General features: G+C 41.6%; 2 protein-coding genes across 2 annotated transcripts in view; one reads left to right on the top strand and one right to left on the bottom strand.

The window, feature by feature from the left end:
* Nucleotides 1-12,746, bottom strand: part of r3hdm1 (R3H domain containing 1) — a 28,091-nt gene extending 15,345 nt beyond the window's left edge. The window contains exons 1-3 of the mRNA XM_030770740.1: nucleotides 12,685-12,746; nucleotides 3,737-3,942; nucleotides 2,967-3,179 (exon numbers count right to left, since the gene is read on the bottom strand). Coding sequence (XP_030626600.1) covers nucleotides 2,967-3,140 — 174 coding nt within the window. The 5' untranslated portion in view covers nucleotides 3,141-3,179; nucleotides 3,737-3,942; nucleotides 12,685-12,746. The remainder of the gene's footprint in view (nucleotides 1-2,966; nucleotides 3,180-3,736; nucleotides 3,943-12,684) is intronic.
* An 863-nt stretch (nucleotides 12,747-13,609) lies between these two features.
* zranb3 (zinc finger, RAN-binding domain containing 3) overlaps nucleotides 13,610-23,151 on the top strand; it is a 36,267-nt gene continuing 26,725 nt past the window's right edge. The window contains 5 exon segments of the mRNA XM_030772186.1: nucleotides 13,610-13,752; nucleotides 17,845-17,863; nucleotides 18,025-18,203; nucleotides 20,455-20,686; nucleotides 22,247-22,332. Coding sequence (XP_030628046.1) covers nucleotides 13,610-13,752; nucleotides 17,845-17,863; nucleotides 18,025-18,203; nucleotides 20,455-20,686; nucleotides 22,247-22,332 — 659 coding nt within the window.

Below are 23,151 nucleotides of genomic sequence, written 5' to 3'. Positions count from 1 at the left end.
ATGAGAAAGAGAGAGAGAGAAAGAGAGAGGGGTGATCTATGAATAGGGATGCATTTTCCCAGGAGGAAAGAAATCTCATTCACTGGTTTAAGGACATAAATCTGGAGAGAGAGGATCTCTTATTTTTCTCCAAAGATACTAGAGTGAGTTTCTTTTATCTGGTCTCGAGGCGCTGGCCTATTTTAAAAGCACACAATTCCCACTCAGAGAAAACACACTCAAAAGCATAAGATTAAATATGTACAACTTCAATAACAACAGTGGAAAAAAAAGCAAAACAACCAAACAAAAAAATAGTTTTTAATTTTCCTGCAAACATTCATACAGACTGAGACTGAGGGCCAACTCTAGAGATGTGTGAATAGCAGGCAATAAGCTATAGGCTAACCTAATAAATAGTGTAGAAATGGGATTTCTGTAAGAGTAGCCAATTATATCAGTGCACAGTGCAATGCTGCTGACAAGGTAAAATTGCATTTTGTGAGAGATGATGGATGTGAGTAATACTGAGCACAGAACACACACACACACACACACACACACACACACACACACACCACTGTTTTTAATGCTGACTGCATGAAAGCGGTTCTCTTGCGGTCTGTGGTCACCCGTCCGAAATGACACTTTGACGTGAATGTAATGAGCTGGTGCACAGCCTGATGGGTAGTTTGGGGAGTTTACCTGACGTTGCTGTGGCAGCTGAGTGGCAGAGGGTGGAAGAAGAGAAAGAGGAGGAGAAGGAGGAGGTGGAGAAGGAGAGGACTCTTCACACACAGCCAGGCTCCGCACTAGCTTTAACTTTGCATTGGACTGGAGGAAAATGTGAGTGTCACAGTTATATACACTGATATGTACAGGCTGAGATATGGCTGTGTAGTATTACGACATCACAGAAATCAACAGCATAGACCAGACCAGATGCTTCATAACCACGAGAGAATTTTCAGAGTTCAGAAGACCTACCGAATAGCCTTCAGTTAAGGAATTCAGCATTGTTAAACAAACCAGCTTTCCAATGACTCTGAACTCCTGAAAATCTTTAATCATGTCACCAACAGAAAGCACAAAACCCCCCAAAATAACTAAAAAAAAAAAAATCACCATACAAGCATATTTTCCTTAATATAGACAGCAAAACATATACCTCTCACGAGAGAACACTTAAAAGGAACAAAAATGAATGAGCTAAAAACATGCAGCGCGGTTCATGTTGAATGGGCCAATAGAGAAGTGCATGCCAGTCTAAGTCAGGCTTTTGTCTCATGCTGTTTCACTGTACCTTCAAACGCCTCACTGGCTGGGCACCTGCCTGGGGGGCCTGCAGGAAATTGCACAACAACAGAACAAACCAGAAAAAAAACAAAAAAAAAAAAACAAATAAACCACCCATTTACAACACAATCTTTTCTGAAGATTAATTCTGAGTAGGTGGGTATAAATCCACCAGAGGGTACTATGAGTTTGTAAACATGCTGCGTCTGCTGGTGAGAGAGCTGGGAATTGTTTTGGCACAGGATTGGTTCGATGGTTCTGGACAGTTAGCAAACATCTGAGAGGCTGCTTGGAGTGGGGACTCTGATAGCTTTAGCTAAAGCCTCATTTTGCTGTGTGGTTAAGGAGTAGCTCGGCTGTCAGTAAGCCGCTCTGTATTAGACTCCTCGCTGCTCCAGAGCTTCACGCCCCATCAACTGAGCTTACACGCAGCATGACACGGGCCAGAGTGCTCTCTCTCTCCCTCGGTACACACACACACACACACACTTGCTTCAAGAGCTCTGGCTCTAATGAAGCAGTGTTGGACATAGCACAGCCTACAGATCTCCTGCTAACAATCCCTTGTATATTAAGGGCAGGAGAGTCCAATCTCTCCCTCTCTCTCTCTCTCTCTGCATCTCTCAGAGATGCCCCTAAGAGCTTCATATGAATGGCAAGAATAGCGGCATCATTTCAGTAGTCTGAATGGAGGTGATGTGAACCTAAACAGAATACGGAGTAACACACAGGATAACACATGATGTGTAATCCAAGCAGGGCCTGTAATGGAGAATATGAAGGATGATTATGCAGAAGTGGGGGGAGGGGGGGTGTTGGGTAATATTCAGGGAGCCAAGTGGAAAGAACAGTATAAATGCAGTAAAGATTTGGCCTGATATGTAATATACAATGCTTGGTGGAGAAGAAGTGCATGCTGGGTGACATAGGGAAAGGAATGGGCATTATGTGGTTCATTTTTGCCAGAGGGGGTGAGAAAGGGGGGAAGATGATGAGTAGGATGGAGCCTCCATAAAAGGGCTGATGGGTAATAGGAGTGCTGTTTTTTTTTTGGGGTTTTTTTTGGAAGGCGGTGCCCTGCGAGGGCACCAGTGGAGCAGCTAATTGAGCAAGCAGCAGCAGGAAAATGAACAATGTCAGAGAGATAAAGGAAAGCTGAAGTCAGCACAAACACATCGCACCTGGCTCGCTTGGGACTGTGGTGAAGGCAGATGGTGGCAAAGTCACCCCCCCACCCCCCACCCCTTCCTTTTTCCCGCTCCGAATCCCTGTTCTGTCCGTCTGGCTGACACACAGGAAGTTGGCAGATAAGCCCGGGATTTGAGATGAAGATTATCTGCTTTCTTCTGACTGGCTCCAGCCAAACATTAGCCTACCAGATCTGGACACCATGCCGTGGAAGTGAAATGACAGGCGCTGGAACCGAGTGTGCGCGTGATTAAAAAGAAAAAAAAAAAAAAGAGGACACAGAGGAGAGTGATACAAATAGAACACCCCCTGATCTATCTCCTGCAAGCCTGGAGGTATCGCCGAAAGTAGAGGGGGTTTACAACGGATCTCCTGACTATACAAGACCTGAGCCACAATCAGCCAGCCAAGTTAGGAGTTATTAACCCCTTCCTTACACTAGATTTCCTCACACGCTGAGTGCAGGCTACCTCATGCCTAATGCAGAGGGGGTCCGTGGTTACCTGTGGTTCGCTGGTGTGTTCGCACAGGTCATCGTCTCTGGTTTTCTTATCATGTTGGGGGCTTTCTGATTTAGGTGAGGGGTCAGTCGGGGTGGCGCTGCCGTCTTGTGGCTCCAGCACTTTCATTGCGTCGATTGGTTCCTTTGTTCCCGACGCAGGCTCACACATCCTCATCAGCGACACCTACTGAGAGAGCCAACCAATCGCTACAGCCTGCAACACACACACACACACACACACAAACACACACAAACAAGCAGGCACAGACAAACAGCCATGATGAACAGAAAGGATAAGTACAGACAAATCAGACACAACGGACATATAGAGGAAATGGACATCTCATTAGGTATCAGTCCCATAAGGCTCTAGTCTCTTGTTAGCTGCGAGAGGGCAGGGTGAGCAGTCTGGAGCCATTACACTGCGGTAGTGTAAACTGTGTCCAGGACTGCTGTGGTAAGCAGTCAGGCAGAGCCCTTCCTCCCGACAGAGTCATCACCGTTAATGAGTCAATTACACTGTGGAGCATGTGAGTCAAACACTGCATCCTGCTACTGCCTCTACTTAAGCCTGCATGAGAATCCCTGCTGTAACTTCTTCCACTCAGCACAAAGGAAAATAAAGCATCTCTCTTAGAGTGAAGGAATCTAACATCTCATTTTATTCTACACCCCTAATTCAGGTGTTTTCTCTCTGTCCGTGAAGGGCGAGCAGAGCGGCGACAGAGATATTTGGTGCCAGTGGAGCGTATGTGGGGCGCGGTTGTTTACCCAGTGCGCAGCGCTGTGCTCTGAGGCAGGTCCGACGGGGGGGTGGAGGACGGAGAGCCAGTCCCTGGAGCGGCCGGGTACCGGGGTGTCAGTTCTGCAAAGCCTACCGTGAACTGGGACAGAGAGTCCCATGACCGGGTGAGCAGCTCTGGAGCTGGGTCAGAACCACGCTTCCCCTCCACACACCACTCATACCCTTTACACACCTGTCACATAGATGGACAGAAAGAGAGAGAGAGAGAGAGAGAGAGAGTGAGAGAGAAAGACAGACAGAGGTTAGAGACCAAGCCAACACAGAGAGACAGCCATGTGTACAGGCATCTTTAAACTGAAGGAAAGGCAAAAGGGGTCTTCAGGGAGGAGGGGAGGTCAATGCTCTTTGACAACTGTCACCACTGCACAAGACCACATGAATAATTCTTAGAAAACCTGCTGAGGACAAAGAAAAAAATGGAGAGGAAGTCAAAGCAAAAGACATCGGATGGACAGAAATAAAATTACTTTTTTTTCTTTGACCGAAATGCAATGTAAGATGACAGGGAGAATGTGACCGGCGCTGAGGTCAACTCTTGTTGGCCGTGTCATCTCTCTCTCTCAGTGCAGGTGGCTACATGCCCATTGTTTCTCACTGAGCGCTGGCTCTCTGCCCACACGTGCTGCCAGCTAAAGGGGCCAATGGCTGAACCGCACTGCAATCCATTTAACTAAACCTCCTTCAGCTTATTGCCAGAAAATACAAGACGCCAGAATCTAACTGTGAGCATGCTCCGCGATCCAGACTCCAGCTAGAGTCACTCACTCACACACACACACACACACACACACACACACACACACACACACACACTTCCAGCTGTCAAGGTCACAGGTTCATGGAACAGATGAATATATGTCTTGACAGACAGCAGACGGGAACCACTGAACAAGAACATTCTCATTAAATCACTATCAAAACTGTGAGTGTGTCTGCATTTAACACTGCACAAACCAGCATAACACAAACTCTCTTCCTTCATACACTCACTCACACACACACGGCGACAAGGATTCAGGAGATTAGAGTCACGCGCACAGATTGTGTCGGGGCTGTGGGCAGATGTCTGTGACCTGCCCTTAGACCCACGCATGCAGACACATAGAGAGACAGTCCATCAGAGCAAACTGTCAAAGGCACTGGTTTATTGTCCAAGTCCCTCTCATCTGTATGAGCGAGACACATGGAGAAAGAGCGAGACGGAGCGAGACAGCTGGAGAACTTAGTGCTTAAAACCCCGTCTTTCCACTCAAGCCGCCCAAAGCCGGCCACTAAAGCTTCACCTTCAAATGTGAACCTTGGGTAAACCGGCCTTTTCAAGCTCAGTCTTTATGACTTAGCCTTTCTAACAGCCCTCTATTCCCAGCATTCGGAGCGGGGCTCTCTCTCGCTGCCAGACTGCTTCAAAGTCCTCCAGTGTCGGGAAATTAATTCTGCTGTATCTCCGCTGAGGTCAAAGGGCCAGCCGCTAGCACTATGGAGCTAATCATATGCCCACTCTAAGTGGTCCACTCAAGGACAATTATGTTTTTAAAGTGAGTCGGAAATGGCTGCGCTAGAATGCGCTAGAAGCTGTTTTAACATCGCCGGTGGAGAGCTGGAGAGCCAACGAGCAAAAGCCACCTACGCCTTCCCAACGCCACCCTCTTCTCTCCAAACACCCCCGCACGCTAGCCTTCTAACAGAACTCAACCCAACTAATCCCCCACTCAAAGCAGCCGTCTCACAAAGGAGCGGAGCGCAGAACAGAACGGAACAGAACAGAACAGGACAGAACAGAACACGGCTGAATGGGGTGAAGCAGAACAGGATTCAACAGAACAAAATGGAACAGAACCTAACAAAGGAAAAAAGAATCCAAAAGGGAGGAACAGAAAAAAGGAGAAAAGTACATGTGAAAAGAACAACGGGAACAAAAGGAAACCTATCAGAGATGAGCTGAACAGGTTAAAATGGTGTAAATGCATTCACAGTACAATGGCTGATCACCAAATAGCAAGCTTGGATCACACACATCAGAGCCATCACAAATCCGTCAACACACTGTCTTCCTACTGGGTTATTTCAGACCAGCTTATGTGGACAGTCCAGGTGTATGCAGCTCACTGTATGAAACCTAAGTCTGGACCAGATCCGAAGACCAGTCTCCACTATGTAGGCTATTCTTTTTCTTTAAACCATGGGCATTCAACACAAGGGAAAAGAAAAAAGGTAGCACACAGTCAAAGACGTACAACAACCTTATGATAGCTTCAATCCATAAAGAGAAAGCAAAAAATAAATAAATAAATAAAATCAAATACAATATACACTCAGCAATACAGCGTAGATAACAGCTACTGTGTTTGAGGCATACTGAACACTAATAATGCCTCAGATCTTCTGTATTCACACACTTAACACAGGAGTCGGCAACCCACACAACACCAACACATGCATCAGGATTCATAACTGTGCATAACATGCATACAGCATTTCAGCAGACACAAAGCACACAGAGCAGGTTGTCTGAATTTCACTTAATTTCAGTCAAAGCGCAGTGGTAAAGAAATCTGTCAAGTATGGCTATTCACAAACATGTATTACAAAAAAAAACAAAAAAAAAACATCAGCAGAAGAAATTCTTGTGCGAATACAGAGCGTAAAAGAGGACAGACAGATGCCGATGTAAGAAAATGATATTGTTAAAACAGTTACATTCCTTTCTCACTTAATCTTTAAAAAAACAAAAAAAGAAACAGAGGAAGAGCAGCCAAAGTATTTCCTATTTCCAACATCATTATGCCTTATGCTTTACGGATTAAAGTAAATGTTGACAGTCAGATAAAAACCCCTTTGACTTGTGCTGTAAAAAAAACTATAGGCAAAGCTACATGCTGTTTCCCTACAACCCAGCAGACTCGGCAGAGTCAGGGTGCGGATGTTTCAGCCACGAAAAAAACTCGCACTACAAATACGGCCAAATATAATAATCACTCAAATAAAGCATGACTTAAACACATCATTACAATCCAAAAATGAATATGAGGCGGTGAGCATGGCATTTAGCATTTATGAACATCAGCAAATTTACTACATTTCAGCAACAATCAGTAAACACATCCAAACACGCATACACACACAAACATATACGCATAAAATAAATAGAAAGGTTTGCGGTGAAAGCGCCGGGTGTCTATAAGGATTATGACATTATGATGTATCTAAAAAGCCATTCAAAAACGGCATGTTACAGTACGTTGCTGACGCTTTTGTTCAAACCAGAGCCAAAACAGGTAACTGCTTTTGAAAACACACCTGCAGAAAGCTTGTGCTTGCATTTGTAGCCGAACTGAAAAAATATTCTGCTCCAGTGACTTCATTATGTAAAGCCTAAATTTAAAGTGTAGCAGATCATTACAGATTCCTCCTTATTCTCACGCTGTTTGAGTTCTCCGGACTCAAAACTGGAAAAAAAGGTTTTCCATCTACACTTTTCCTAAGAAGCTGTAGTTATTTATCTCTATAGACATGAGAGCATCACCAACTGTATGCCATACTGTTAGAAACATTGTTTACCACTCTCTAACATACTGTTAATGTCACTATATGCATACCATGATAAAAAGCAACAAACTCTTGACTCTCCCAGGAGAGCGTATCAGATCTCTCATGCATGCCTCTACACAGACATCAGTAAACAGATACAATTGATTAAAAGTGGCAAGTACCCAACACAGCACAAACCCTGGGAGTGGATTCTCATAGAGCACAGGGCTTATGTCAGAGCGCCCAGAGAGATCAGGCACGAAGCCTTTTAGGACGCACCTGTGAGCAGGCAGACGAGAGCGCGATTGCCCTCATTCCCTCTGCTGTCCGTCACTTTCGCTTTCATCGTGGCACAGTGAGCTCCGGCAGGATGGAGCGCTCGCGTCGTCTCAGCGCGGCACACTGAGCCCTGTCTGAGACTACCGCTCCCCTCACACGCCTAACCGCTCCTGCCCATCGTCACGGCAACCAGCACCGCCTCCCTGCCACTGACAAATCCACAGCTGCGCTCCCATGATGTGAGCCCCGAGTCGAGCCAATCCCGGCTCTCACCGGATAATATTACTTCCAGGCAACCAATCATAAGCCCGTGCCAACGCAACACAGGGCTTTCTCATCAGCCATTGGGCAGCCTGGCTGCAGAGAACAGAAATGGACAGTGCAGGGTCATCAAACACCCCCCCCCCTCCCCACCCTGATGCCCCGCCTGGTGGGAACAGAGGATGGGAGAGCCAATGAGGCAAAGTCCTCAGAGAGGAAAAGCAGTAAGGAGTTGACCAGGCCAACATCACACTAGAGTTGGACACTTAGGCAACACTATAGTGTGGATGACGGAGTGCATATATGATTCATCCAAATGGGACTCTCTCCCGCTACACACCCAACTGTGACAGAACATGAAAGGAACAAAGCGGTTATCAAAATATCACACCGGGATTTTATTTTATGATGCGTTTTCTTAAATCTCTTCGTCTCTCATTCTTAATTCACCAGATATACTAACCTGATCTGAATATCACATTCATTCAAAATATCATCAACGGCTATTCAAATCCCTTAGTTGAAATCAAGAGTCATCCAATAAAACTACGGAAATCATATAGCGCAGTATTTTTCTCAATATACATTGTTCCTACTCTGAGAATAAGATAGGAAATTGATATAAATGAAATGAAATTATGGTTAACAGACTTTCTATAAACCTGGCCAAGCACTTTTCAAATGATTTAAATTTCATGTATTTCAATGTATTATAAAGTCTGTTCTGTGACAGCTGAGGGTTTTTGCATGTATTAAATGAAGACTGAAGTGAGTTAACACGACCACCCATGTTCTGAGCAGCACTGTTCGACAGCACAGGCACATCGGTGACAAAACTAATTAATCCGTGACCTTTCGCAATTAGTAAATTGCAGAGGCCAAAACCCAGAGAATGATTAAGGTACAATTAGTTGTGTAGCACTTGTGTTAAACACATCCTGATCTAGTACTGATTGACGTCCTTCAAGTTTTCGATTTTTATGTTATTTTATAATGTCGTTCAAAAATATTCCTGTACCTGAACCTTCAGCTATCTCCCTCTACCGTGACAGCTGGATATGCTACTGTGTGCTACGGGAAGCCACATACTGCAACTCTTCAGTGTGGCTCCAAGATTCTTGAGGGATTTTAAAAACACATTGGAAACTGCACGAGAAAACATGAGGAAGCATACGGGAAAGCCTAAAGACAAACCAAAAAACAAACATGTTTTCCCATCTCCTTCAAGGCTACCTCTTAATGTCATAAAGTAAATGTGTCAAGCTCTCATCTGAAGAGCACCAAAAAAACCACACATCCAGCAGTAACACTGAATAAATACAGAGAATTAACACCTCGCTTTTTACAGGAATCAGCCAGAGGAAAGGGAAAAAAAACCTGACTGCAGACCCACATTTCACAGCACTCTTCTTCCTCTGTTGAAGAAAAAATGCACAAAATCCTGCCAAACAAACAAGGCTCCACCGATTCATCTGCATAATAAAGGAACTACAATACTGCGGCTGTATAATTAAGCATTAAGTTTTGCCATGCTATTTGCCTTGAGAGAGAGAGAAGTGACAAATGTGTTTATTCACATGCTCCCCACAGACACCGGTGTTGTGTCCAGACCATCAGAAGAAGACGTGAAGAAGAAGGAGTGTCAGAATAACAGGCACTGCCTAATGAGTTCCCTCAGGGTGAGGTCTAATGTGCTGTCTGCCACTGGAATGACAATACCGCATCCTCGCTGTCATGGCACATCCTGAACTGCACACGGGGCTCCAGCCAGGTCACTATGTCTCACCGCTGGCATTTCCTACCCACCCGAGTCTGAGCCAATAAGGGTTAGGGCGCCCTGACACCGATCAGGAGTGACCTACACTGCACAAATACCGCTAGTGCCCGTGTGAGTTAGGCTAAGTCCGGATGTTTGGGTTCATTCTCAACAGTCCCACGTATGAAACACTCCTGAGTAAATATCTCATGGGGAAATATCAGAGCAGTCCCACCAGATATCAGAGCACTAATCCTCAGTGGTTTTGATGCGTAAAAAATTATTCTCTAGGGTATGTTTTCCAGTCATCAGTCTTTAGCTATCACATGAACTCTATCTGTATAACAAATTTCATCCGTACATGCAAAATTGTCTTAATGAACAACGCACAGCCTTAAGCCTCACCGCTGCCACCAAGAAATAGACTCAAAAATTAATACCACTCCTTCACTCAGTAAAACAGTCAACAACAACAACAACAACAACGACAAAAAAGAACAAACATGCTTACTTTATGTTCTCTGGGGAACTGTATTTAAATCTCAAAGGTCTGACAGAGAGAGGCACATAAGCTCAATGAACTCTGACTACAGTCAAGAGATTATGATTTTTATTTTGACACAACATGTTGATAAGCAGAACGAACAGCAGCTCTGTTGCCAAAGCCTCATTACTCATCAGATTCCAAATAAAAAGAATATTCTGTTCCAAAACCAGCCTTATCCCTTCTCTTCAGTTTTAAGAGCTCTCAAGGTGACAAACACTGTGGAATTCTCACCATAAACCAGCATATTTGCTTCTTCACAAATAGGACAATAAGGGGAGATTTGAAACAAAACTGTTTCACACTCTATGAACATTTTGTCACAAAATGAAAATTTCATTTTCTAGTTTTTTGTTTTGCATTATGAACCACTTCTTCTAACAAATTTGATTTATTTCACAAATATACCAATTCTAAATTAAATTACCTCCAAGTTTCTTCCATTTGGTTCTAGCAGTTGAAATGACTGAATGGATTTAAGCAATGTTACATACAGCATTTAGTAAACCAAAGTCAGGACACATTTAGTATTCCACTGTCAATACCCACGGAGGACTTTCAGATTTTGAAGGCAAAGTGAAATTGAGTTTGTTCTCAACTTCATATCTGATCTGAAATCTGACATAGTAGTGAAATCACATCCGAATTATTTAATTTCATCAATTTCTAAATAAAACAAGCCGATAAAGACTTGCACTAATGACAGCAAGGGCACATTCAGCATTTGCATTACATTCAGTTACATTCATTCAGCATTTGCATTACATTCAGTTACATTCATTCAGCATTCAGTGAACCAAGGGCAGGACGCATTTAGTACCATACTGCCAATACCCTGTAATCTGTATCAGATTTCAGGTCAGTTATTAGGTGAAGAATTAACTACATTTGGTTCATTGGGGTTTGCTGTTGAAATCTGAAAGCCCTTTCAGATTTCAACAGCAAACCCCAATGAACCAAATTTAGTTGATACAGAAGTGAAATTAAAAGGTCACATCCAAACAATTCAATTTTAGCAATACTTTCTAAATTATTTCTAAATCAAAATGGCTAAAGAAGTCTTCAGCTGATAAGGCAATGGGTCAATAAGTTTAGTTACAAACCAGGACTGGTTTACAGACATATGGTGCACTTGATGAGACCTCTTCTCTGGTTATTCAACAAGTCTTTTCCTGTGACAGCACAGAACTGACATACAACTGTAACCTAGTCACTGAAGAAATTCTGAAATTGTGTTTATACTGATGACTGTATGGTCACTAAATTAGACTGAGAACAGTGCTCTGATAAATGAGTTCTTTTCCAAGTGAGCCTATATACTGCTTCCTGCACTCCCAACTTCAATGATATCAATATTCTTTTTGACAGATACAAAAGAGACAACAGCAAGAAAGGTGCTTGCACAACAATATACTGTCACCACTATATAGAAGCAAAAGGACAGCTGATCTTGTCACTGATCAGCTTTGTTGGAGCACTACAAACAAAACCTTAAAAAAGGAGGATTACAGCAGATTTAAAATGATCCTAAACCTGTTTCACTCAGACAGTTCATTATGTAGCATACAATGATAACTGTCAATTCGACATGCTTTACCAAGTAGAAATACTCCCCCTATTCCCACTGTGATGGTATTGCACTGCTACTCACCTCTTGCTAGCAAAAGGGCTTGTCAGCTCATAACAACACGTAGCAATACGTACCAATAGCCCGCCAATATAAGCCACGGGAGAAAAAGAAGAGGAAGAAGAAGAAGAACAAGAAAGCGGTGACTGGCTACGTTAACTTAGGAGCCGAACAGTGTAGCATTTGAGAGATCTGTCCAACTTTACTGCCATTTGCTTGGCTCCCTTAGTTACATGCTGTAGACTGTACGACAACTTATATTACATGCTCACAAACGGATTGACGGAATGGACCCTTTCTATCAAGCTGTTGTTATCTAGTGCCTCATCAAACTGAGTTATGTTATGCTCTCAGCGGCGATATAAGTGTGCCCGTAGATGGTCAGTTGCCAACCAGCTAATACGTTCGCTTGCTGGCTAGCAAAGTAGCTCAGCTATCCGACAGATTCCAGGTGGGTTATGGGGAAGAATATCGGGCCTGACAAGACGCTAACTGCAGCTATGCTAGCCAAATAGCCTTCACTGCTAGCTACCCTATGGTCTAAGAATTTGATTATGAATCTTTTGAGAGTTAACATTTAACCTCTGACGTCTCTAAATGGTCGTTCTCACTTTGTTCTTAGTTAATTTGAGATACTCATAAATACACAGGATCTCCATGTGGTTTTTTAGAACATTGGACCAAATTAACAAATAGCACTCTTAACAATTGTCCAGACACCTATTCCAACACAATTCTTCGACTAACATGCTAAGATGTCTAACAACAAGCTTTAGCAAACTAGCTAACTTTAGCTTGCCAGCTAAGATAATTAGCAAGCTAAGATTCGCGTTGAGATTGCTGTATTACAGATATTTATCTCCAGTATAAAATTTATCCACGGCAACGGTGAATAAAACGCAAAAAAACATCGCCTTACCAGTGGTGGCAATACTGTCGCCTTTAAAAAGATGAATGAAGTAGTATATATATTTATATATATTAAGCTGACTGGTTGTAGTCAATCTATAGCTTAGCTCGTTCAGCAACATGAGACGCAGGCAGCGAGGAAGAGAATCAATGATCCGCGTCAAGGAGAGGGGAAGCATTGTGACTGACAGCTCATCGGACCAATCATATTTCTCAGGCTGAAAGTGCCTGCACCTCCTCAAACATTTCTGCTTTTAGGTTTAATTATCTCAGTATATTAGATATGAATGTAAGTGGATGCTGTTGCACTGTTATATTTTTCATTGTTGATTCTTAAGCCACAATCATAACATCAAAAGGCTGTGACTGCACCATCAGCTCGTAAAACATTTGCACTAAAGTATTGCATTGCAGTGAATTTTTGATGAACAAAAGTCACCACCAAATTTCTGGCTTGATAAAAGGGTGACAGAATTGATATATACAGCCGCTTTTACATTTAAACACATTTTACATTTAATGCATTTGATTCAAACTTTTATTCTTCGCGCCGTGTTTACGTCATGACGTAGTCCCAGACAGGAGACGCTTTCAACATTGCCGCGAAATCGCAAGATCTTCCAGTTCAGAGGTGTTCTTAGCGAAAGTAGGGTACGGTGACTTGTTTAGGAATCTTTAGGGAGCTTTTCCGTGTAATGTAATTTATGAAATGCCCCAGAGAATTAGTTTGCTTGCAAAGATTTAGCATTTGCTCCAGCTAGGTCACTGTTGTGCATACTTGTCAACTTGCATGTTATCAAACCAAAACCAAAGTATGTGATGTGTCCTTAGCGGCGGGCTGTCACGTAGGGTAAAGCTAAGATTGTAAATTGTTCGTATGTACTGTTTTTTCCCTCGTCAATTAATGCAACAGCGTAAAGAACGCAAACCAACAAATGGATTGTAACCAAGGAAGGGGCACAGAAAATACTTTCTGTGGCAAAGACGAAGAGCTGTCAAATCTTCCAGACAAGCTACAGAAGAGGCTTTTGCCATTTCAAAGAGAGGGGGTCAAATTTGCCCTCTCGAGGAATGGACGGTCAGTGTTTTCTCTCTCTCTCTCTCTTTTTTTTTTGTGTGTTGTCTAACCTGTGATCTTGACCCTTTAGATCATGGCATAAGACAATCAGAATGATAACATCTTCTCTCAGTCTGAGCTGCACAAAGTGGTTAGATGTGTTAATTTACTCCCCATCCCAGTCAATTTAAGCTACAGAGATAGTAATGAGTGAGAGAGGTTGGAGCGAAGACGCTGGAATAAGGGACCCGGATCGATATGGGGGCGACTGGAAGTGCCGCTCAACTAGGTCTGGGGTCAGTCAGTTAATTAAGTGACTGCGTGAGTGTGCCAGCCAGCACAGTGTCTGAACTCCCACAGGACTGATATCCAGGGGCTGATATCCAAACGATTAGAGGGTTCTGGGCTATCCACTGACTACAGATCCTGTTCACAGTCCTGAAAATGGACCTTGGAGAATAAACCACACAGACAGATTTGTCCGTTAGCTGTGCACATGAAGCCCAAAGTCAGGATTGGCCAGTGGAAAGGGTTCTACATCTTCTCCTGTCTGAGTTTTTGCCTCGCTGAAAAATCTTGTTTTATAATATAATCCTTTGGTCCCTGTGGTTTTTCTGATTGAGCAGATCCAAACTGGCCTATAACAAATTATATCAAATCATAAGCTGTGTTCTATATCATTATCCTTAGTTTTAACAGGGTTTTGCTGTTGGTTCCCCCGAATTGGTTTTGGGATGGTTAATTGGCTTTTAATACGCTTTTAATAATTGGTTTTGGGATGATTAATTAGCTTTTAATAAACAACATGTTATGTACAGTTTGAATAATTTGTCTCATAATTAGCTTCACTCTGTGTGGCTCTGAGACTGTGCTGTTTATCCACAGAGAGAGCGCATGAACACCGAAGAGCAAAGTAGTCACGTGACCATTAAACTTCCGTTAACCTGGCTCACAATGATCTATAACATCCATCTGTTCTGTATGAGTATTTAGATCCATTATTTCCACCCTCAGTTGAGTGTATTACGATAATTTCGTTATTTTTACAAATGGATATCTGTGCTCTTAAAATGAAGGCTATTAGTGTCTGTTTTTATATGTGTAGTCAGTCAGGGACTACATGAATGAATTCTCTAATTTATTTTGGCTGTGGATAGCACTGTAAGAATGTTCAAATTGGAAATACGGGGGTTCAGGTCTGTCATTATCTTTTTAAAGTTATTTATTTATTTATTTATTTTATGCGTTATGATGAATCTCAATCTTCTGTTATGCATCATTATGTTCATGCAAACTAATGATTGTGCCATTTAAAATGTAATTTGACTAAAATCCAATTTGCAAGTGTCAGCTGACACACATCATCGTTTGCCGTCGCTGTAGATGCAGCTCTGCCCCATTAAATCAATGAGCTGAACACTTGAGATGGAGTTAGCTTTGACTGAAGTGAATAAACATCGCAGAAAGAGCAGTAAAAATATGCACACCAAGTAACACGCAGGGGCTTTGCCATTGTCTATGGTCTTATGTGTCACTGTAATTCCAGAGTCGGGTCAGATGGTCAGTTCTTACACTGTATGTGTGTTAGGATTACTGCCTGTAAAGATGTGATGAGAATTCACCTGGAGATCAAGGCCTGGCTGGTAGCTGATTGTAATCGATCTGCTGATGTTTCATTCATGAAATAGAATACCAGTAACCAGAATTTTGAGGCTACTGATCATATTTTTTTTTACCCTCTTTCTCCCTCTCCAGTCTAATCAAAGTACCTGGAACAGAATATTTCCTTTCCTTACTATTCTAGTGCAGTCTTGTACATAGATTTTCTTCATTTCCCTCCCTAGGTTTAGGAGTAGTTGGTACAGTAGTACTCAGTGAAATGTCTCTAATGTAGTCCCTTGATGTTTGTGAAAGAAAAGTTGCAGCCAGTCTTTTTTAAATAGTGAGATTGCATAGTGGACGACAGTGACATGTTTGCTGAGGCAGCTTTGAGCAAAACGTCGCAACATGGGTTGTAAGAGACGCCTAAATGCTAATTCATCATGCAGCGTGGAAATGAAATGTTGTAGGAATGCAAATTAGAGCACAGCATGCTGACACAATTACCTTGGTTAATGAGCCCGGCAAGCTGCATGTCTGATTAAAGTGCTAAAGCAGCAAATAAGCCCGCACCTCAGGTCAGTAACAATATCACTAATGTATTTGCTATAGTGTTGAGCGCGTTGGTTGTGATGATCAATGAATATTGATCGGTTCTACAGAAGAGGCCTCTGTGAGATCATTATAACTGCATCAGTGTAAATAGTCATTTCAAAAGATTTGTTACCACAACGCACCATTTTTTGAGTGGGTGGGTATATACACACCACAGTAGTCCCTTTACATAAAGTAATAGAGGCTCTGTTGACAGCTCTGGTATAATAGTGCTTTGTACCCAGTAATCATGCCAGTTAGCTTCTATAATCTCCCAAAGCCTTGGAAGCTGTGTTCATGTATAGGCGAGCCCAGAACATATCACTTCTGCGAGGTAATTTATTTGCAGGCAGACCGATGCTATGCTATCATGTGGTACATGAAGAGTTTGGCTTCATCTCTTGTGTTGTTGTGCTTTAGTTGACACTTGAACCCAGTGAGCTACAGAGATAACATTATAAAAAAAAAAAAAAGAAAAAAGAAAAGAAAGGAGGAGAAAAAAAAAAGTTTCCCGTGCTGTTGTCAGGCAACGGCAGCAGAATATCCTGCTGGAGGGCCAGGTGTCTGGTGCAGTCAGGGTATTTAAAGCTGAATGATTAATGAAAAAGAAATGGCGCACACCTGACTGCGGCTCCCATTGTGTGAGAGCACATAACGGAGAGCCAGCAACTGCTAAGGCAATTAGAACCAAAAAAAAACCCCAGCATCAGTGAGGAGGAGATTAATCATGTTCTCCTCCTGAGAAGGGGAAGCAAATGGAAATGAAGAAAGAATTAAAGGCGCGCCTCCGCGGCGGCAGGCCATCAGACAAGTGGTCACTGAAATCAGAGAGTTAAGGATTCAGATAAGGACCCTGCTAATCCCATTTACACACACACAGGCAAACATGCGCACACACACACACACACACACACATACACACAGTACAATTAGTGTGGAGAGGGCACTTAGTCAGTGCTTGCATACACTATATATATATATGTCTATATATATCCTGACTGTTGCTGTGATACCACTGAATGTAAAAGTGAATTGGATGCAGAAATGACACTCTCATTCATGCGACTGGGCACGTAACTACTTGAATTTTGTTTTGGCTGTGTTTTTTTTTTTTAATCCCAACCTATGCTTCTTTCAGAACAGCAATTAAAGTTACCTTTGAACAAAAGGAGATTAACAAAAGAAGTGTTGGTTCTTCAGTTGTGGTGGGGGGGGCAAGTGTTTTTTTTCTCTCCCTCTCTAAAGAGTGTCTCAATTGTCTGAAAAAAAAAATGTACAGACAGTATTTGACATTTGCTTTGAAATTCTCAAATGAAAACTCTATCTGTGCTTTTTTTTCTTCCCTCCTCTAGGTATGTTAACATTAGCACGGCGTGCTAGATTAGACACGAGAGAATGGCAAATCAGACCTGATTTATGTAGATGGAGTTCTGTATGCAGTCAGAGGGGTTTGTTATTATACGCTAACAATAGCGTTTGATTGATTCAGGTCTATGTTAATAGTCTTTATGGGTCACAGTAAGGGGCTGGACTGGCAGACATTTTAAATAACTCAGAAAGAACCAGAGCTCCACTCCAAATTGCTCCGAGACTCTTGTTTTTCCTGTGCCTTTCACCCAAATTGGCTTGAGAGTTCAGGTGTGTGTGAAATTATATTGAGCAATGTGCAGTGGAGGGAAAGTCCAGACTCCACAATAACATTTGGATCAATACACTAACTCAGACTGCTGGCTAGACCAGTGATTTGGGCAGAAATTAAAAATGTAATTTTGAAGTTAATTAATTGGGCATGTAGAGTAATTGCTTAAGATGTTCATTGTGTTTGTCTTTCAAGTTGTCATACTTGCTTTGTGAACATCTGTATGCCACACTGTGTTATAATGAATTCTTTCTTGTCTTTCTTTTTTTTTCCTGCTGCAGATGTATGATTGCAGATGAGGTAAGTTTAACCATTGAACTTTCCTAAATATCAGTCAGAGTGTGTAAATTTGTTCTTTTATGCTCAAACTCGGAGGCGAGAGTGGGTAAAAACTGATCTCTGAATATCTCCGTGTTACTTGAAAGCGTGGATTTCCTGATCATTGTCTGTTGTTTGTTCAGATGGGGCTAGGGAAGACGCTGCAGGCCATCTCAGTGGCCTATCTGTACAGACATGAGTGGCCACTCCTCATAGTGGTACCATCATCTTTAAAATATCCGTGGATCGAAGAGATGGAGCATTGGATCCCAGAACTCGGCCCGGGAGACATCTTTCTGGTGGAAAGCAAGACTGATATTGTGTATGAAGCTTTATATTTCCTTAATCGTCAAATTACAGATTTACCTCGCTTCTGATAAGAACTTAATATGTTCTTATAAGTGCTCTGAATTCCAAATTTGTGGTCACGATGTGTCTAATGACCTTTCTGAAGTTATGGTTTACCTGACACCTGATCTGAATGTCATCTGGGTGTAACTCGAATGTCATGTTGATGTAACTAGTGAGGTGCACTGAAGACTGCTTTATCATCTAAGAAGTGGTGGTTGAATGGTTTGTCAGAGGAAAAGAGCCAAGTCCAGTGAGTCATTTCCACAGTCAATATGATTCGTCCAATTAAATGATCAGAAATTTTGATGTGGAAGTGATGTTTCATTTGTAAGAGAGAGAGAAATCCATATAATTCATTTTGTTACCCAGTGACCTCCAACAAGCTCATGAGGATAAGCTGCTGCAGAGTTGTATAACATTCAGAGCAAAAAAAAAAAATTTGGTTGAGCATGTGTCTGAGAAAGAGCGTCTGAGAATTGGCGCTACTCAACAGCAAATTGGATTGATTTTGGAAGTCTTTGGATTGGGGGTCATGTTGTCTTTAGCTGATTATTGATGCTTCTAAAACTGGTCTCACAAATTGGTTTGTTCGTCTTGGGAGATTTTGCCCAGAGTAAAGCTGACCTGTATGTCACTGCCATGGTAACATTTCTCTGAGAAAATTCAATACCTAGTAGTTCTCTATGTGTTTTTGTGATCTTAATGTCATTTTTATGTAGGAGATATATCAATATATTAGAAGTGTATCATTTAGAAGGAAGCATGTTTTCTGATTATCTAAATGATTATTGAAAAAAAAAAAGATTTTCTTGTGTTTGATTCACAGACACCTTGTTCTGTCTCCTTGATGTATTTATGGTTCTTTTTTTCTTGATATGTGACAGAGGCATGTGTTCTCTCATCAAATCTGGAACATGTCAGGAGTCTTTTGGTTAGAAAACCAGTTTTCCTAGTAATAAGAAAGGATGTGATAATGAAGGGTCATGACCCCACAGTACAGTACAGAAATGTTCTGTTTCACTCTTGGATAAAACCTCTGAGATGTAATCACTGTCAGCTCAATTAGATATGTAATGTTCCAGAAAGTGTACAACAGACCCATAGTTAGGTAGTTTTCCCATATTGCTACTGCTGACAGCTGAAAGAATGTTAATCTCATTTTTAAAAAAGAGCATAATCAAATTATGTTTTCAGATGAATTCTATTAAGTGTTGTATAAATAAATCACTGTTATCTTATTTGTTTGATAACAATCTTGCAGGATTTAGGGCAAACCAGAGGATGTTTTATATTGTGTTAACTGTTTTCTCTTAGAGAATGCAAGACTTTTTATAGTTCCATCAATCTGGAGTCAATCTTTAGTGAACATTTTATCTTATTATTATGATGATGATGATGATGATGATGATGATTATTATTATTATATTTTGAAATGAAATCAATGTCAATTACATCATTAGAGTGGGAAGAGATATATAACTATGAGCAGGTAATAACCATGCTGTAGTCAGGGTATTACTGCTCATGGACAGTTATTACTCTAATAGCGTTGCTTTACGGAATGTTATTACTACGTTATATCTGTTAATAGCAATGTTATATGATGACATACTGCTTTGCAATAGCTCTTTCAAAGTAAATGTAATCAGCTACATCCATTAAATAAGTTTGTGAATAGTTAAGTCGTTTTTTTTTTTTTTTGTCTGTATTCCAAATCTGAAATACATATCACTATGGGGGGGGGGGGGGGGGGGGGTGCGCTTATTATTTGGTTGTAGGCTACTTCTACTTTTCTCCTATATAAAAGTTTTAATAGTTTTTATTGTCACACCCTGTCAGTGGGGGTGCCACTCCTTGCCTTCTCAGGTTCTGATCTTGGCACATGTACAGGTGTGACAGACTTGCCACCTGTAATGCCAGCCGTCACCGTTCATAATCTCTGCCCCCTCTCACAGCTAACACTCTAGGCCTAAACATGTTGTCAGGTTTTAGAAGTGCTAGCACTCAGTGGTTAGCAAAAAAAAAAACCTCACTCGTATTTACTAAACTTTATGCTCCCCATAACAGATTTCATATAAAAACTGCTTTATGTATTTGACTCTTTGTGTATAAACTGTTGTGTATGAATATCACTGTTTATTAGTCATGGTAAAGTAAATGGTAACACTATGCAGTGCAAATGTTACAGTACAGTGAGATTTATTAATATGCACTGTGTTTAGTGGCATTGGCAGCAGTAAGGTGACAGTTTTGGGGTACGGCCTCCTGACCACTGATGCCCGCACCCTGGTGGACGCTCTGACCAAGCAACATTTCCAGGTCGTGCTGGTGGACGAGTCTCATTACCTGAAGTCCAGGAATGCGGCGCGGAGTAAAATCCTGGTCCCAATCATCCAGAACGCCAAACGGGCCATCCTATTAACGGGCACACCAGCACTAGGCAGACCTGAGGAGGTACTGAGTTTTAAATTCTGTCAACTCTTTCCTTCTTAATACCTGCAAGACCTTTTTTTTTATAGTTCCATCAATCTAGAGTCAATCCCTCTCTACCCTGTTCATTTGATATCTAATATCAAACTCAGCTCAACAGAGTAGGAACAGAATCGTAAATATTTGATTCACTTTCTGATGTTTTACTTCACTTTTTTCCTCCCACTTCCTAAATATTTTAACGTTATAGATATTTACTTAACATCTGGGCAGGACAGAGAGCCAGTGTGAATTTCGATGTGGAAGAGAAAGAGATGAATTTCTACGTCTTGTTTGAGCACATTAACTCTGTATGAGGATTTGGCCGCTCTTACATCTCCCCACTCGTTTGCTCAGAGTTTTATTACAGCCAGAGAAAAAAAGAAAGAAAAAAAGCTGAACATAATTTAACTCCTAAGCCTAAACTCGGGCAGAACCTCGTCATCCCATCCCAGAATGACTTCACTGTCTGAGAGGTCTGAAGTGGCGTAACGCCAGCTCCGCAATGAACACATCGGCCACCTCCATCCACTCAGACAAGCAGCACTGAGCGCTGATTAAAATAATTAGACATTGTTGGCTTTGCCAAAAAATTCCAGTCACCGTTTCAGTGGCACTGCAACGTAATGACAGTCATTGGCAGACAGAAATCAAAGGCAGAGGCTAATACTTAATGTAGGACGTTATCAGGTAAGGGTGATGAAACAAACATAACGCCTGAATAAAGCCCCATTTTCACTGTCTCAGTCTGGTACTCGCCCCCATTCAGCGGCAGAGCAGCAGAATCTACCGTCATTTTCACCCCCACAAACGTTCCCTGACAAAAGAAGGATACCATAACACATCAACATGAAAAAGCCGCGGGTTCCACTCGTCTTCTTCACCAACCCAGCTGCATCTTTCCTGCTCTTTTCATGTGGAAGATTCCGGCTCTTCGCTTTTCACCTCTCAAACTCCTTTTTTTTTGTTCCTTCCTACATAAACTTTCCAGTGAACTTTTTTTTCCCCCTTTCCATTGTTTTTTAAGAGCTCTTGCTGCACCTTTCCCAGACTAAGGCTGTGTAGAGGAAAAGAAAAAAAAAAACTTCTGTATTCATCATGGAGAAACAGTGGTTGCGTTTATGCTAATGGAGCATAATGGTTGCTTTGAGAAATCATCTTATAAGATTATCATTAGCAGTAGACAAACAGTCATTTCTTTACCAATTACCATATTGTTGTTATTGATTCCCCTATGGGCTACACAGTTTGTACAAATGTGCTGGTGGCTTCTCCTTCAACTCTAGCAAACTATTTATGCTCTGCTGTGTAGGAAAAACATCTTTCTCTCTCTCTCTCTCTCTCAATTTACTGTTGTTTGTTGCCTAAATCAAATTGTGATGTAAAATTCACGTGGGAGTTTATGAAAGCAGACATTGGTGGCAGGTGAAAAATAAGAAAGGCAATCCATGTTGTCTCCAGTTTATATTGATTGTGTGTGTTTTGACTGCACCGTACCAAGGATACCGTGGCACATTTTTTCTGTCTTGTCTGTTTTTCTTTCAGCTCTTCATGCAGATTGATGCTTTGTATCCCCGCAGATTTGGGATGTGGACTGACTATGCCAAAAAATTCTGTAACGCTCACTTTAGGTAAATCACTCACTAGTCAGTCAGTGAGACCGTTCTGACGGTGTCATAGTTCCACTACTGTAGCAGAGAATACATGGAACTGTAAAAATCATATATGTGTAAATATATATGTGTGTTTGAGTATATGTATATATATATATGTATATATGATATATCTGTGTGTGCGTATAAATCATATATATATATATATATATATATATATATATATATGAAGGGGGAAGGGAGAGAGAGTTTGATTTTTTTTTTATGTATATAATATATATAATTTTTTTGTCATGAATTTCTAGTACATGCGGATCCCTGTATTGTATTTGGTCTTTTTCTGAAGCTCTCCTTTTGTGAGCTAATAAGTGTTTATATAAACTTTCAGCTATATTTGTTATGAATGAATATAACTAGATATTGTACCTCTTTTTTGCGGTTCTCTCCCTGTAAGTTATTAGTCCTTAGTCCTGTTTAATTGGATTTTATGAATGGAATTTGCTTTCTTGAAGCTTTGTTTCTGTGTGTGTGTGTGTGTGTGTGTGTGTATTTGTGTGAGAGAGTGAGTCATCCTTGAAAAAAGCCTGCCAGCAGAGGGAAAAGATGTTAAAACAGAGCTGTGTTACTTGAAAACTTTGTAAAGTTGAGTCATTTTTGCATGCCTAAACAATGCATGAAATTAAGAACAGAGTTGTTGCTGTATGCTAATGACTCGGTTTTGTTGTGGAGCTGAGAAGCAGCAGTGTGGCTGTCTATGTCAAGCACCTAAAGCGCGTTGAGAGTGCAAATTATTCAGTCAGCAAGTCAAACCGAGACATTCACACTCTTACACCTCAG

The sequence above is a fragment of the Chanos chanos genome, chromosome 4 (assembly GCF_902362185.1).
Source record: "Chanos chanos chromosome 4, fChaCha1.1, whole genome shotgun sequence".
In the NCBI taxonomy this organism is placed as follows: domain Eukaryota; kingdom Metazoa; phylum Chordata; class Actinopteri; order Gonorynchiformes; family Chanidae; genus Chanos; species Chanos chanos.
The sequence above is the reverse complement of the archived record's forward strand: the minus strand, read 5'-3'. Positions and strand labels throughout refer to the sequence as shown.